The 17,495-nt window shown below is 40.8% G+C and overlaps 1 protein-coding gene across 1 annotated transcript in view; it reads right to left on the bottom strand.

Annotated features, from left to right (window-relative positions):
* The window catches only part of TM9SF2 (transmembrane 9 superfamily member 2), a 68,807-nt gene extending 65,295 nt beyond the window's left edge, over window positions 1–3,512 (bottom strand). The window contains exon 1 of the mRNA XM_072622049.1: window positions 3,135–3,512. Within this exon, the coding sequence (XP_072478150.1) occupies window positions 3,135–3,470 (336 nt within the window). The 5' untranslated portion in view covers window positions 3,471–3,512. The remainder of the gene's footprint in view (window positions 1–3,134) is intronic.
* Window positions 3,513–17,495: the final 13,983 nt, after the last annotated feature.

Consider the following 17,495-nt stretch of genomic DNA (forward strand, 5'->3'; position numbering starts at 1 on the left):
CAAAAGACTCTTATTCATACTGTAATTTCCCACTAATTCAAATTACCTTGCAAATATTAAGCATCACAATATTCTGTTAGAATGATAGGTATATAATGTTACTCTTATTTTATGGATGTAAAAAGTATCAAAAAGAATATGGAATTCAACATTTTAAAAAATGAATGTTAATTGCTTACATGTAATTGAGAAAACAATAAAAATCAAATGTTAAAAAAAGTATCAAATAATTTGTCTAAAGGTAGTGAAATAACTAACAGAACCCAATTCTTCCTACACATGCTCAGCGCCTAAGGTAGTGGGGGCAGCTAGGTGGTGCAATGGGTAGAGGACCAGTGCAGGAGTCAGGAGGACCTGAGTTCAAATTTCACCTCAGACACTTGACACTCACTAGCTGTGTGACCTTGGGCAAGTCACCTAACCCCAACTGCCTCATCCTGGGTCATCTCCAGTCATCCTGATGAATATCTGGTCACTGGATTGCAGATGGCTCTGGAGGAGAAGTGAGGCTGGTGACCTGCACAGCCCTCCCTCACTCAAAACAAAGTCAAGTGCAAGCCATGTCATTATTTCTCTGAGGGCATGGTCTTCTTCAGCAACAAAGGATGAACACACACACACCTAAGCTCGTAACTGTGATGCCTTCTTTTAGAAAAATTCCTGTCTAATTTTATAATACTTATTTCTATATTTTTTGAGGCTTGTTATTCCAGCTGTTTAAATTACTTATGATTGATCACTAGACTTGATACTCTCTTCCAAATATAGATTTGGTCACATTAACAGATCATTGGGCTAATAAGATCAAAACTTGGCTCTTGCTCTCCTCACCTTAAGGGTAACTTTGAATTTGACAAGTCAAAGGGCTCAGGAGAGTCAGTTTGTTTCAAGTTCCATTAAATGGCACGATTTAAGGAAAAGAGAATTACATGAGCTATTCTCCATTTTTTTTAAACAGCTGTTTCTACCCAAATAGTATATTAGGAGTCCTCCGTAACACAAATGACTAAAGATGGATTTCGGAGCACTGGCTCCCTCCGACCTGTTTTCTACCCATCTAAACCAATCTGAGGTGTCTATGAAACATATCCTGAGTTGACTCTGCAGTTACTACTGAAAGAGAATTCAAAGCCACTTCTGTACAAGCCAGCTGTGAATCCCACACCCAGCAGTGCTTCTTGTTTACCTAGATTAAAGCTGAAGAACTGACTACTCTATCTTCCACTTCAGTTAGAACAGGGCTTCCATTCTGGCTGGGCAACCCTGGCATGAAAACCCCACGGTATTCACACTGAAGTAAACCTATCCATGCAGATTTTTAAAGTTTTCTAATCTAGATATACTCTACCCAGTTGCCATTCAAGAAAGCTAACAAATATAAAAGGAAATGCCTTTTATATAACAAAAAGAACATGTAATATCTGTAGCATACCAAATTTGCTATAACATAAAAATAACAAAAAATAGAAGGAAACAAAAAATTTTCAATCATCTCATTTCAATAGGCCTATGATCCCATTATAGAGTATTCTACTATGAATGTTTTTAAACATCCTGTTAAAAGATTAAAAGTTTGGGGGACATCAATTTAACTTGTCATTAAAGGGAAGAGACTGTGAGTCATGAGCCCAACTGTAAAAGGTAAACATCTTGTACAGTACTGCAGATTAGGATGTTCAGTTGGCTGTGTCTGCCTCCGAATGACCCCACCTGGATTAGATTTGGTTGGTTTTGGGGGGCAAAGACACTGCAGTGGTTTGCCATTTCCTTCTCCAGCTCATCTTACAGATGAGGACACAGAGGCCAACAGGGTTAAACAACTTGTCCAGGGTCACACCGTCACTAAGCACGGAGGCCAATTCCGGTCTTCTTTGCTCCAAAGCCAGAGCTCTGTGCTGCTGAGCCACTCAGTATCCGGATGCACTGTTTTCAAATGTACTTTAAGAACTGACTGAACATACATCACTGCTTCCTTTACTGTTAGGAAACCTGAAATACTTCCACCACTGAAGCTTTACCAATAAGTCCTCCTTAGGGCTTCATCAACCACCTACTTCTTTGCTGTCTCTTGACTGGGAAAAGAAATTCTTGGGAGCACTAACACTAACCCAACACCATACTGCTCTGAAAATGTGGAAGGGGAAGGCTTCAGTGGCAATAGTCGTAGCAGTAAGGACTGCCTGCATTTCGAGGTGCGACCATCTGTGAATAATAAATATTCTGTTTACAATGATGTGATCTTCTGGGACTACGAAACTAAGGCTCGGGCAGGAGTGCCTTATCAATGTCCTCTGACTTACACTGAACTGGGTGCAGGGCTTCTACGCTCAAGTCTCTCAACTTAGAGACATAAACTTAAAACTGTCATCATAATTCTTAGTAATCCTGTGTATTTTATTTTAGGCTTCTCAAACATGACGGGGCTGGGGGTGTCTACAGGTTGCAGCGGTCTGTCAAAGGAGTCCACTGCTGCACACCCCGAAATTAGGTTCCAGAGCCTCTCTGACCTCCAAGGGCTTAAAGCACCTGGATGACGACCTGGGCCGGGAGGCTGGAAGATCTGGGTTCCAATTCGGCCCCGGGCACTGGCTGTGTGACTCTGGGCAGGTCACACGGGCAACCAGAGTGCTTAGTAAAACGCTCCGCGCGTGGTTCGGGCTCGTCTGGCTCTGCGTGACCCCGCGCTGACAAGGACTCGAGTGATTTCCACCGCCTTCTCCGGCGTGTCCCCATTTTACAGGCTGAGACACGTGGGGATTAGGTGACTTGTCCAGGGTCACACGGCCGGCGTCCGAGGGCGGGCGTGCGGACTCGAGGCCCGGCCCGCAGAAGCCCCTCTTGGTGGCTACCATTATTAGGTCATGCGGGTGAGCGGCTGCACACAGCCTCCGTCCGCGGGGCGCTCCCTGGGGACACTACGCAGCAGGGCGCCCGCTCTTCCTGCCCTCCCCCCTCCCTCCCGGAGGTGCCTAGGGCGGTGCTCTCCGGGTGAAGTCACCTGCTGCCCCGGGCCCCGAGGAGGCTCCGCAGCTCGCCCCAAGCTCCGAGGTGCCGGGGCCTAGCCGGCCCGCTCGGCCCCCGGGCCCTCCGCCCCGTGCCAGCCCTCGGCCTGACCACCACCACCGCCTGCCCACCTTGCACTCGGGGCTCTCCTTTCCCTCCTCGCAGAAGTTGACGGGCGCCAGGCCCGGCAGGTAGAAGGCGCCGCCCGGGCCCGGGGCGGCCCCCAGTAGCAGGGACAGCAGCAGCCACCGCCACCGCGGCGAGGACGACGGCCGGGGCCCCGGAGTCATGACGGCGGGCGAGCTCGGGAGAAGGCTGGCTGGGGAGGGGGGGGACACACGGCCTAGCGGCGCTGGAGGAGGCGGCGGCGGCCGAGCAGGAGGGCGGGTCGCCGTCAGACAATTCCGGCTGCACGGGAGATGCGACCGCCCCCGCAACAGAAACCGAACCAGGTTACGACAGAGCATGCGCGACTCGACGGCGCAGGCCCAGTAGGAAGCTGTCCCGGAGGCCCTTAAGCGTTTCCGGGAGCGTGGGTAAAATAGAAAAATCCAGTTTCCAGGTTTTCCCTGAACTCAAGAAGGAAGGGAGCTGGGAGGAAAGCCTGGTGGGCGGAGACAAGCCAGTAAGTGGGAGGGAACTCTGGCGAGGATTTGTTACACCGAGAGACGAGTCTTGCGCTTCTTTGTATCTGTCCCCTTTGGCAGCGGAGTGGTCTATTTCTCAGAAAAATACATTTAAAGCCTATGGACTTTAACACTTTTAAAGCGCATGGACCTCAAAACATGTTCTTAAGTGCATAAAGTAGAATACATGCACCCAAAAGGAAACCAATCATATTGAAATATATTGATCAGTATGCTTTTAACATTTTTCTTTTTTTAATTAATTCATTTTTAGTTTAGAATGTTCAGTTCCACAAGCTTTTGGGCTTTAAATTTTCTCCCTCTTCCCCCACTATTCCTTCCCCAAGACGGCATGCAGTCTGATTTAGGTTCTACATATAATTCACTTTAAACATCATTTTAAACAGTCATGTTATCCACATGTTTTTAAAAAGCAAGTTCTTGCAGTAAAAAGAACGTTAGACTGAGGGCTAGAGGGAGGACGAGTATTTATTAACTACCTACTGTGTGCCAGATAGTTTACAATCATTATCTCCTTTGATACTCATGGCAGACAGCCATGGGGTGGTAGGGGCTATTTTTCTTGTTCATCCCTGTCCGACTTTTTGTGAACCCACTTGGGATTTTCTTGGCAAAAGCCCTGGAGTGACTGACCATTACCTTCTCCAGCTCATTTTACTGATGAGGAAACTGAGGCAAACAGGGCTCAATGACTTGCCCAGGGTCACTTAGCTAGCACGTATCTGAGGCTGGAGTTGAACTCAGGTCTTCCTGAATCCAGCTAGGTCCAACACCCTATCCACTGTACTACCCACTTTCCCCCTTACCACATTTTAGATTTGAGGACCCTGAGGCAGATAGAGATTAAATAACTTGCCCAAGTTACAGCTACCAAGTGTGACTGAGGCCACTTATGAATTGGGGTCTTCTCGACCGCCTGTTAATAGATTATTAAAAGTTTGGTGGAAATCAACTTAGTTTCTTAAGTTATTAATAGGAAGAGATTGTGAGTCATAGGCTGCCTAGCTACATGAGGAAATCTAGACAGTGGTCCCAGACTGGCCATTTACTAGACAAATGACCATCAGGATCCTCATCTGTAAAATGTGGATAACCGTAGTAGTTAGTCTGGGTTTTGTTGTGGAGAAAGTGCTTCATAAAGGATCTGAGATGTTATTGATGTGGTTACTTTCTTCAACAATACAGGTGACAGCTTATTCATTGTTTAGAAGTCTAGGTTTAGGAACTGGAAAAAAATTTTAAAGATCATCTAGAGCAGTCAGGGGGAATCAAGAAAGATCTTGCCAGTTGGCATCTGAGCTGAGCTTAAAAGAGAGGAGACAGAAATGACAAAGTGACAGCAAGTACCTGTGCAAAGGAATGTTTTACATGTGAAGCAGCAGGTAAGCCATTTTGCTTGGAAAGAGGAATTCATGAAGGGAAAAAATGCGTGAGAAGCCCTGACAGGTGAAGAGTTTTAAATACCAGGAGAGTTTGTACTTTGTCCTAGAGGCGATTAGGAAGCTGCTGGCAGTTTTTTGGTATGTCCAAACATATGATTTGACAGATAAGGAAAGACAGGTTAAACAATTTGTCCGAGGATATGCAGGTAGCAAGAAGTAGAGAGACAGGCCTAGCTCCTCTGACTCCTATCTAGCACTCTTGCCACTGAACTGAAATTTTCATCCTGTGTAGTTCTTGTCCATAAAGGAGATACCCAAGGTGCTAGATAGATAGTGAGGTAGACGCCTCACTCTAGGACTTTTTAACATTCTGTGGGTACCAGGATATCCATCTTTATTCTTACTCCATAAATGACCTACTCCTTTTCCAAGGATACGCTTATTCAATGCTACTCTGCACAAACTCTGTACATAAACATATGGCAGTCTATTTATTATTACCCTATGTTTTTGTATTTCCTTTTAAGTCATCTACAATTTCAGAGATTACCGTATTCCATGATTTTCAGCCATATATCATAATGACAAATAATAAAACTAAAAGCTAACATTTACATTGCACTTAATGCATGCTAGGCATTGTGCTAAAGTGCTTTACAAATATTATCTCCTTTGGTCCTCAAAACAGCCCTTCTGTAGGTGTCATTATTTATCTGTTTTACAGATGAGGAAATTGAGGCAAACAGCAGTTCAGTAACTTGTCCAGGGTCACACAACTAGTAACTTGTTGGCACACAACTTGTCAAGGGTCACATTTGGATTCAAGAGCTTCCTCACTCCAGATCTGGTGCTTTATTCACTGTGACATATAACTGGAGAATATAAATGTAAAAGATGTGTTTTTGTGGCAGTGAACTATTTGGAGTCACTGCAAGTAATAATAAAAGCTAATATTTATATAGCTATATATATATGTATATACCTATTTAATAGCTAATATTTATATACCATTTAAATAAGACTCGTGGCACAAGCTAAAGATACAGTTAGAGATACAGAACCAAAAGAATAGTCAGCCTTGGACAAGTCCCTCTGTGCCTTAGTCCTCTATCTGAAAAACTGCAGTATCTTTCTACTCCAGAAAAACCAAAACATAACATGTTCTTAGCTGTTTTCAAGGGGAAACTCACCTATTCAATTCAATTATCTGGAGTTTGGTTAATGCTCACAGAAGGTAGAACACTATACTAGACTTAATGGCTGAACAATTAAAAAAAAATTAATCCAAGAGGAACTTTTAAAAATTCTATCCTGAATTAGGGAAATATCCTGGATTAGGATTAGGGAAAACCAGGTAAACAAATTACCTCCATCTATGTAGGTGGGCTTGGCTCTAAATTCTCTTTCCTTCCACACAACCCTATTACTGTAGATAATAAGCCATCCTCAAATTTCCTCAGGCTCACAACCTAGGAGTCATCCTGGATTCCTTGCTAGATCTCGCCCCACTATATCCTATCTGTGGCCAAGATCTGTTCATTTCACCTTTGCAACATCTCTTAAATAAGCCCTCTTCAGAGAGAGAGGGGAAAGAGGTGTGGCTAGCCAGTCTTGTTCCTGTTGTTATATAGAATTCAAATAAAAGTACTGCTGCACGTAGGCAGTTTGCTGCCAGATGTAGGCCAGCAGGTAAATATAACCACTCAACAAAATTTGAGCAAATCCCAAATACAAGTTATTGGGGAACCAGCATTGGCATTCCTCGAGGATTTCTGAGATCAACATGACCTATAGTTTCAAGTTAGACAATTTCTAGCCACGTGAAACTGGTTTCAAACAATATTAATAAACAATATTTTCCCCTCAGGCTCCTCAAAAACATCAACATGGAGAATTTCCAATAAGATCTTCTGAATAAGAGAAGAGGGTGCTTACCCCCTTGGTTTAGTTTTAGGGTAATCCCTTCAGTGGATAAAGAGGAGACTCCACTTAGATGGGTCAACAGCCCAATTACTTCACAAGAAATAAGATTATCTTTGTTTGAAATGTTGGTTCTCCATTGTATACAGTAACAGCAACACTGTGCCATGACCACCTTTGATAGATTTAACTCTTCTCAACAATACAGTGATTTAAGACTTGTGATGGAAAACGCTGTCCACATCCAGAGAAAGAACCATGGAGTCTGAATGCAGATCGAAGAATACTATTTTCTCTTTCTTTTGTTGTTTTTTTTTCTTTCTTGAGGTTTTTCCCTTTTGTTCTGATTCTTCTTTCACAACATGACTGATGTGGAAAAATGTTTAATGTGATTGTACATGTATAGCCTATATCAGATTGCATGCTATCTGAGAGAGGTGAGAGGGGAGGGAGAGAGAAAAAAAATTTGGAACTCAAAACCTTATAAAAATGAGTGTTGAAAAATTAAAAAAAAATTAATTCAATTAAACTTTAAAAAGAAATAAGCCCTCTTGTCTCCCCTGACACTGCCATCACTCTGCTGCAGTTTCTCCTCACCTCAGACCTGGACTAATGCAATTACCTGTTTGTGGGTCTGCCTGCCACAAGTCTTTGATCCAGTGATGCTGGAGCCTTCTTACTGTCCATCTCTTGATCTGGGCATTTTCTCTGGCTCTCCCCCATTCCTGGAATGCCCTTTTTCCTCATCTCAGTCTTCCCTGGCTTCCTTCAGATCTCAGCTATAAGTCCCACTTTCCATAGGAAATCTTTCCCAATCTCTCTTAATTATAGTGCCTTTCTTTTAATTATTTCCTATGTATCCTGTGTAATATAGCTTTTTTATACATATTTCTTCCTCATGTTCAGATTGAGAGCTCCTGGAGGGCAGGGACTATCTTTTGCCCTTCTTTATATCCCTAGGGCTTGGCACATAGTAGGCACCTAATGCTTATTATCTTGCCTTTTGGAGCAGTTAAGTGGCTCAGTGGAAAGAGCAAAGGTCCTAGAGTCAGAAATACTCATCTTTCTGAGTTCAAATCTGGCCTCAGACACTTACTAGCTATATGACCCTGTTTGCCTCAGTTTCTTCATCTGTAAAATGAGCTGGAAAAGGGAATAGCAAATCATGTTACTATCTTTGCCAAGAAAACCCCAAATGGGGTCACAACGAGTCAGACACAACTGAAATCAACTGAACAACAACAAAGACTTGGCTTAGAAAATTTCCTGAGAGCTTTGAGAGGTTAAGTGATCGCCAGTGGTCATAAAGCCAGTACTCAGATCTTTCTGATTCAGAAGCCAGCTCTCTAGCCATCACACTGTAATGCCTCTTTAGCAGCAAAAAACCCACCGATCTGTGATCGTCATCCATCAAAAGGGTCCTAGATCAAACGTTTATTGAGCAGTCATAATAACTTTAATTTCTATAGTGCTCTGAGAGGAAGTGTGGTATTGTGAAAAGAGGGCAGGGGTATAGAGTAAGGGGGCCTCTGATACAAGCTGCAAAACTGGGCAAGTCACTTTATCTCTAACTATCCCCAGGAGACTCTCTGAAATCATAAAAGAGTGATGGATTTGGAGTCCTAGATGAAATTCTGGTTCTGCTCCTTACTACTAGCCGTATGACCCAGGGCAAATTACTTCAACCTCTTTGAAGTTCTTTTTCTTCCCTTCTAAGATGAAGGAGTTATGCCAGACGACCTTTAAAGTTCCTCACAGTGCTAAATCTATGAAGGATTCCAAGTTACAAACCATTTACTGATTTGCTTCAGTGACAGAAGTTTCCTGTGCTGATGAAATCACAAGTCCAGACAAAAAATATACCGACGGCACTTTGTTTTAAACAGAATTTTCCTTACAACATTCCAGTGAAATGTAAGTTATTATCAATGTAACCTATGGTTTTCATCCTCCATTTAAGTCAGACAGTAAATAGATAGGCTTAGCTCAGTCCTTGGCACATAGGAAACACTTAATAAATGCTCATCTCCCACTCCTGGATTCTTGCAAATCTCAGCTAAATTCCTTACCTTTTTCGGGAAGTCTTTCTCAGTTATATTTAATCTTAGTGCCCTCCCTCTGACATTATCCCCAGTTTATCCTGGATAAAGCTTGTCTGTACACAGTCATGAGCTGCAGAGCAGACACAACTTTGTTGGTATTTGTCTCTTTGTAACTTTGTATGACCCATGCTGGCATGGTGCCTGACACGTTGTAAGTGCTTAATAAATTCAAGTTGACCGACTCTCCTATGCACTTATCACGTTCTGGGTTATATTATAGTTGTTAGCATGATTTCTCAGTCCTATTCCCCTTTGTAGCTTTTAAGCCACTTGAGAATAAAGATTGTGCCAGGTATTTTCTCTGAATGTCCCCTGTGTCTGGAACATTTTCCCTCCTCTACTAGGACCACCGACTTCCTTGGCTTCCCTTAAGTCCTAAATAAAATCCCATCTTTGATTGGAAGCCTTCCTTAACTTTGCTTAATTCTAGTTTCTTCCCTCTGTTAATTATTTCCTGTTTATTTCTTATATAGTTCATTTTGCATATATTTGTTTGCATGTTGTCTCCCAATTAGGTTGTAAGCTCCCTGAAGGTAGAGACTATCTTCGGACTCCTTTTGTATCCCTGACTATTAGCGGCACAGTGCCTGCACATAGTCGGTGCTTATATAATATATAACAATATATTATATAATAAATGTGCTTAATAAATATTGATTGATTGTCAAAGACCCCTGACTTGCTTATTGACTTATATCTCCATTTTATAAAGAGAAGGCGACTGAGAGGTTAAGCAATTTGTATGAAGTCACACAACTAATTCCATAGTATAGTGCGAAGAGCACTACTTCATTTGAGGACGAGAGGTGCTGGGTTCAAGTCCTTCTTCTTACCAAGGCAAGGAACTTCTCTCTCCCAGGGCTCAGTTCTTCATCTGTAAAATGACAGGTTTGGCCCAGAGCATGATTAAAGTCCTTTTCACTTCCAACCTTCAATGATTTTATAAAGTGTAAGGTCCTCATAAAATTAGAGAATGTTAAGAATTTATAGTCTAAATCCCCAATTAAACACGATCAGGGGTGGGGAACCTGCAGCCTGGAGGCCACATGTGGCCCTCTAGGTCCTCAAATAGGGCCCTTTGACTGAGTCCAAGTTTTACAGAACAAATCCCTTTATTAAGGAAAAAAGAAAGAAGAAAACCAAATTACCAATATCAAAAATAATAAGGGTAAATGCACCACCAGTGAAGATGAAATTAAACAATTATTATGACTATTTTGTCCAATTATATGATATTAAATCTGACAATCTAAGTTAAGTGGATGAATATATGCAAAAAATATAAATTGCCCAGATTAACAGAGGAAATAGAATATTTAAATAATCCTATCTTACATAAAGAAATTGAACAAGCCATCAAAGAGCTCCCTAAGAAAAAATCCCCAGGACTAGATGGATTCACAAATGAATTCTATCAAACATTTAAAGAACAATTAATTCCAATATTATATAAACTATTTAGAAAAATAGGCAAAGGAGTTCTACCAAATTCCTTTTACGACACAAATATAGTGCTGATACCTAAACCAAGAAAACAGAAACAAAGAAAGAAAACTATAGACCAATTTCTTTAATGAAATGATGCAAAAATTTTCAATAAAATACTAGCATGGAGATTATACCAATATGTCACAAAGATCACACACTATGTGGGACTTATATCGAATGCAGGGCTGGTTTAATATTAGGAAAACTGACCATATAGAAACAAAAACAACAAAGATCACATGATTATCTCAAGAGATGCAGGAAAAACTTATAATGAAATATAAAATTCATTCTTATTAAAAAAAAACTCTAAAAAGCATAGGAATAAATGGAGCTTTCCTTAAAATGATATGTAATATCTATCTGAAACCATCAGCACACATTAATTGTAATGGAGAAAAGCTAAAAGCCTTCCCAATAAGATTAGGGGTGAAGCAAGGACACCCATTATCACATTATTCAATATTGTTCTAGAAATGCTAATTGGGGCAGCTAGGTGGTACAGTGGATGGAGCATCAGTGCAGGAGTCAGGAGGATCTGAGTTCAAATCTCACCTCAGACACTTGACACTCACTAGCTGTGTGACCTTGGGCAAGTCACTTAACCCCAATTGCCTCATCCTGGGTCATCTCCAGTCATCCCGATGAATATCTGGTTGCTGGATACAGACGGCTCTGGAGGAGAAATGAGGCTGGTGACCTGCACAGCCCTCCCTCACTCAAAACAAAGTCAAGTGCAAGTCATGTCATCATTTCTCTAATGGCATGGTCTTCTTTGGCAAGGAAGGACGAACACACCCACAGAAATGCTAGCTATAGCGATAAGACAAGAAGGTGTTAGAATATGCAATAAGGAAACCAAACTGTCACTCTTTGCAGATATGATGGTATACTTAGAGAATCCACTAAAAAAACCCTGGAAATCATTAACAACTTCAGCAGAGTTGCAGGATATAAAATAAACCCCATAAATCATCAACATTTCTATATATTACCAACAAAGTATAGCAGGAAGAGAGAGAAATTCCATTTAAAATAACTGCAGACAATATAAAATATTTGTGAGTCTACCTGCCATGACAAACCTAGAAACTACATGAACACAATTACAAAATACTTTTCACACAAATACACTCAGATCTAAAAAAACTGAAGAAATATTAATTATTCATGGGTAGGCTGAGCCAATATAATAAAAGTAATAATCAACAAAACAATATGGTACTGGCTAAAAAATAGAGATCAATGGAGTAGATTAGGTGCACAATACACTGTAGTAAACTATCATAATAATCTAATGTTTAGTAAAAGCAAAGATTCAAGCTTTGGGGATAAGAACTCACTTTTTGACAAAAAGTGCTGGGAAAACTGGAAAGCAGTTTGGCAGAAACTAAGTATAGATCGATATCTCATACTGCATACCAAGTTAAGGTAAAAATGTCTTCATGATTTAGACCTAAAGGATGATACCATAAGCAACTGAGAGGAGCATGGGAAATTTTTCCAGTCAGACCTATGAATGAATGAGTGAAGAATTTATATCCAAACAAGAGATAGAGAGCATTATAGGATGTCATATGGATAATTTTGATTGCATTAAATTTAAAAGGTTTTGCACAAACAAAACCAATTAAACCAAGATGAGAAGGAAAGCAGAAAGATGGGAAAACAATTTTTACAGCAAGTTTCCTGGATAAAGGTCTCATTTCTCAAATCTATAGAGAACTAAATCAAATTTATGATGAGTCAATCCTCAGTAGATAAATGCTCAAAGAATATAAACAAGGTAATTTTCAGTTGAAAACATTAAAGCTATCTGTAGGCATAAGAAGTGCTCTAAATCATTTTTGATTGGAGAAACTCAAAACAACTGTGAGGTACTCCCTCACACCTACCAGACCTAATATGACAGAAAAGGAAAATTATAAATGTTGGAGAAAGCCTGGGAAATTGGAACACTAGTGCATTGTTGGTGGAGTTATGAATTGATCCAACCATTCTGGAGAGTAATTTGGAACTATTTCCAAAAGGCAATCAAACTCTGCATACCTTTTGATCTAGCAATACCACTAGTAGATCTGTATCTCAAAAAGATCATAAAAAAGGGGAAAGGACCTACATGTGCAAAAATATTTATAGCAGCTCTTTTTGCAATGGCAAAGACCTGGAAATTGAAGGTGTGCCCATCAGCTGGAGAATGGCCAAACAAGTGATATATGAACGTAATGGAATATTGTTGTGCTATAAGATGATGAAGAGGCAGATTTCAAGAGTAATTTTTAAAAGAAGAGTTTACAATCTAATTTGAAGCTAAAACGCAGTTCCTATAAAACCAACTAAGGTTGGAAGGTGGAAACCAAGTGTTAGAACAATTCTTCTTTGACAGGTGCTAGGAATGTTTCCAGATTCCTTTTGTGTCCCTACTGCGTACAGTAGGTGCTTAATAAATGCTTATTTTATTGAAATGAATTGAATTGTAATTTAATTGAATGTTTTCAACCACATCTAAGAGAATTCTAGATCTCGACCTTAAGGGGACCTCCACACAGAGATAAAATGAGGTTTGTATAAAGGCTTTGTAACCCTTAAAACACTATCTAGCTGTTATGATGCATTTTGCAGTTGGGGAAACTGAGGCCCAAGGGGATTAAGGGAATTTGCGAGTCAAACACCAATCTCCTCGCATTTCAAAAGTTGAATAAAATTCTAATGACTAAGATGGCTAATTTTAATTAATTTAATTCAATGTATTCAATTGATTCAATTTGTACATTAGTGCACGGAGTTCCCCCACCTCTAAAACCTGGGAGACAAGACTCCGCCTCCTCCAGCCCCTTTCCACGCCCTTCCCGGCTACCTCTAAAACCCGGAGAAGCCACTACTTCTTAGTTTTCCGCCCGAGAGTCTGCACCGGATTCCGAGGAACCAGCGGACTGGGATTGACGCTCGCCTCAGGGTCTGATTGGCTGGTCCACTCCTCAGCGTGCAGAGTAGGACACGCCCACTTCCGCATTTACTTTCTCAGACACGTCATCGTAGTTAGGTGACAGGAAGGAGCGGTCAAGGGGGAAGAACCACAACTTCCGGATCCGGCGGAGCTGGAGGCCGCGCCTCTCTCCAGCTCCTCTAGCCACCCGGGACGGACTTCTTCTTCGAGTCTCCCCTCCTTCTGGGCGTTTCCTCGAAGTTCTTAACCTTTTAACCCAACCCTGGCCAGTTTACAGCCAGGAATCCGGGAAATAAGAGACTTTGGCCGCCCGGACGTGGCCGGGCCCTGTGGGTTGGGCTCCTAGTCTGGAAATCTGTCCTGTAGCCAGCCCTGGGGGTGGGGGGAGGGGGGAGGGGAGGGAGGCCTGGGAAAGGAGGAAGTATGAAGGCCCTTTGGGACCCCGAGGTGACTTAATGTGGCGTGGGGGAAGGGAGACTCTCCTCGCTTTTCTTGTCAGTATCAGGTTTTGTAAATTACCTTGGGATGGGGGTGGGGGAGGGGGAGAGATGGTGTAAGAGAAAAGACCTTTATTTTTTTTTTTAAACTGAATACAGTTGAGATTTAGACTTCTCTATGCCCAGTTTAAATGATGAAGGTGTTAGGGTTTAGATCGTGCTGTACTTTGGTAGTGTTTGACTTGTTTTTGGAGGCAATCGAGTTAAGTGACTTTCTCAGGGTCACACACACTTACTGCTCTATGCACTGCGACACCTAGTTGCCCCTGGAATCAAATAACTTTAAAGATATTTCTAGAATAAAATGAATATTTTCATTATTCTTATTTCCAAAGTAAAAATTTTGAAACAGCATTAGATTTTTTTTCAGAAAGTGTTATAATAATAAAGTAATAAAAATATTAGTAAGTTTCTATTTGGTCAAAACTCTTGAATGGTGGCTTATACTTTAGCTAGAGACTGTAGAAAGAGTGTAGAGCTACAGTCAGAACAACTGGATTTAAATTCTGCATCTGCTAATTTATTTCTTGTGCTTTTTCCCCTCAATATATACATACATAAAACCCCTCACCCACCAGACCTCAGTGAGTCGGTCAATAAGCATTTATTAATGCTAGAGGTACAAAGAAAGACAAACTAAGAAAACAGAAGTCACATTCTCCCAACATTCCCTTCATCTTTTCCTGTACTGTACATCTTAAAACTCCTTGAAATCTTCTCTTTTCTCAGATGAAGAGGTGGCCCTTCCTCTGGCCAAGGCCAACCCTTCAGTTAACTGGATGTCTTCTTTTCAGGTCTTCTGTAGCAACTTTCCCCCAAATCTTCTGCTGCCTTTCTCTAATTTACAGTCTCCTTCAAGCTACTGCCTCCTTTTTCTTGAGCCTGTAGATATATGCAAGTTTCTCCCATTGCAAAAAAAAAATCCACTTGACTGTACTGGCCCTTAAAACTCATCCTATGTTGTTTTTTTTTTTCCTTTTGCAGACAACTTCCTGGGGGGGAGGGGAAACAAAACCTTGCTAAAGTAATTGCCTTTACTTCCTGTCTTCTCACTTTTGAGTCCCTTACAATCTGATTTCCAGCCTCATTACTCAACTGGTATTGGTGTCTCCATACCTACCATTGATTTATTAATTGCAAATCTTGTTTCTTCTCAGTTCTCATTATGAAAAAGAGAGAGAGAGAGAGAGTTAAGTGAATTGCCCAGTCACACAACTAGCAAGTGCGTGAGGCAGCAGGTTTTCCTGATTTCAGGCACAGGGCTCTATCCATTGAGGCACCTTCCTGCTAAACCTTGGAATACAAAAACACAAATAAGCAAAATAATCTCTTTCAGAAAAAAACTTACAATCTGATAGGGGAGGGAGAAAGAAAACTCAATAATGAAGCAGAAAAGGGGAGGTGAGACCCATGCAGAACATGTAGAGATGGTCTGTAAGTGATTTGGAGATCTGGTTCCTGGCAAGATGAGGTGAAATCTCTTCAGAGCTAGGAAAGCTAGGGGAGGAGTCCAAGGTTTTTACTGAGCCAGATCTGACTGATAGCCTCTATGTGGTTGTATGAACCTTAGGAAAGCTTATAGGACCATCCTTTTGGTAAGCTATCCTAAAAGAATTGAAAGAATTTCCCAGTACCATAACTATCACTAGAAATTTTTTAATAGCATTGGGAGATTTGGAGAGTGAGATGTATATGAGAAAATAAGTATGTAGTGGATTCAGTTAAACTCAGGAAACATTAAGAGGGTGGAGCACTACTGTTTTAAGATGGGGAGTAGCAATCATTTACCAAAAGGAAGCAACAATGCTTTAGAGGTATATGGTATCCATTTGGATCATGAATGATTAAACATTAAATCACGTGTTACACTAAAAATATGAATCATGAGAGTGTCTTTTACAACCGGTCATACCTATTAAAAATGAACTTCATTTTTTTATCTTAATTCCTTAATTTCAATGGGTTTTTATTGTATCAAATATGCCAGAAATGAGCAAACTGGCACTGAAACTTGAAAATCTTTTAATTTTCTTTGAATTTTTTGTTGAACAGTAGCTGATTAACATGTTGATTTATGCCCGTCTCCCTTGGGATCGAGACTTCATTACACCTATATATACCTTTAACCAGAATTAAGGCACTTTGCAGAATTCTCAGAAAGTTTTTTTTAAATACACGCAACAAGAAAGCACACCAAAAGGCACCATGCTGTAAGGAAAGATATGAAGCCCTTTCCCATAATTACTACAAAACATCTGCAAAATAAATGAAACCTAAAAATTTCTTCAGAAAATAGTTAAAGGTAATTAAGAGTAAATGCATGCTGAGGAGAGAAATAGGGGAATCAGTGGGGAAGCTATAGTATTGAGTTCCCTGTTGTTGATGATGGAGTCGACATCAAAAGTGTTGTTTAACAATGGAGTTGTGTAAAAATTGTATTGCTGACCTTAAAAGGGCCTTTGGTTCTATACAATGTGAAAACATGGAAAATAGGAAAGGACCTTAGATTATGGGAGTTCAATTAAATAGAGTTGTACCAACTCTAGATTTGTGATCAGGGGAAACTTGAGCTTGAATCTCATTTCTAACACTAGTTTAATGACCTTGGACAAGTCATTATTCTTCTTTGGGCCTTAGTTTAATTGCTTTTTAAAAATCTCATAGATGCAAGCCAAATAGTGGCCAATATCTGTAAAAGTGAGGCTATTATAAGGAAAGACCATTATAAACATGAAGGTAAGATATGAAATACATGTGAGCTATTTTTATTCAAATTTTGACTATGTCATCATTCTGCTTTCGGACCACTTTGTGGAGTAGGAAGACCTACAATGATATGTGATAATAGTATTTTGAAATAAGATTAGATTCTATTTTTTTATTCTACTAGTAGGTAGAATTTTATATCATTTTTTTCCTATTTAGATTTCTTATGCTGGCAAACCAGACTGTCTTTTCTCAAAATTCATATGGTCCCTAAAGTGAGTGTGCTATCCCTAGGGATAGAGTCCCTCTGAACCATCACACCACACATATCACTTTTCTGTGTAGTGAATATTTAGTGTATGAGCAGACCCTATCAGTTTGTTATACTGATTTAGTCTTTCCACATGGAGGAGACTGGGGAGCTTTACTTCCTAGAGAATTATGATCATGTGTAAGGGAAGAGCTATGGAGAGATTGTGAAACCTATGTAGACATTCTGCAGCTGGTGCCAGATGGCTAATCCTATGGTTGGGAGGAACCTTTTTTGATTACTTATAGCCGGAACTGGCCATGTCTTTAAAAAGGCCTGAGTCAGCTTTACCCGTCTTGATTTCATTCAATGACTTTTTTACCACTCACTTCACCCAGTCAGATTTTACCACTCACTTTATCCAGTCAGAGACCATGATTTAAGGGGAGAAGTCTCAGGGTCTCCTGCCCTCTGTGGCCCAGGAAACACACCTCTGTTCTTGGCCTTTTTCTTTTCCCAATGCTTCTAGGGATTCAAACCCAGGTTGAAACTC

The sequence above is a fragment of the Notamacropus eugenii genome, chromosome 6, assembly GCF_028372415.1.
Source record: "Notamacropus eugenii isolate mMacEug1 chromosome 6, mMacEug1.pri_v2, whole genome shotgun sequence".
Taxonomy (NCBI): domain Eukaryota; kingdom Metazoa; phylum Chordata; class Mammalia; order Diprotodontia; family Macropodidae; genus Notamacropus; species Notamacropus eugenii.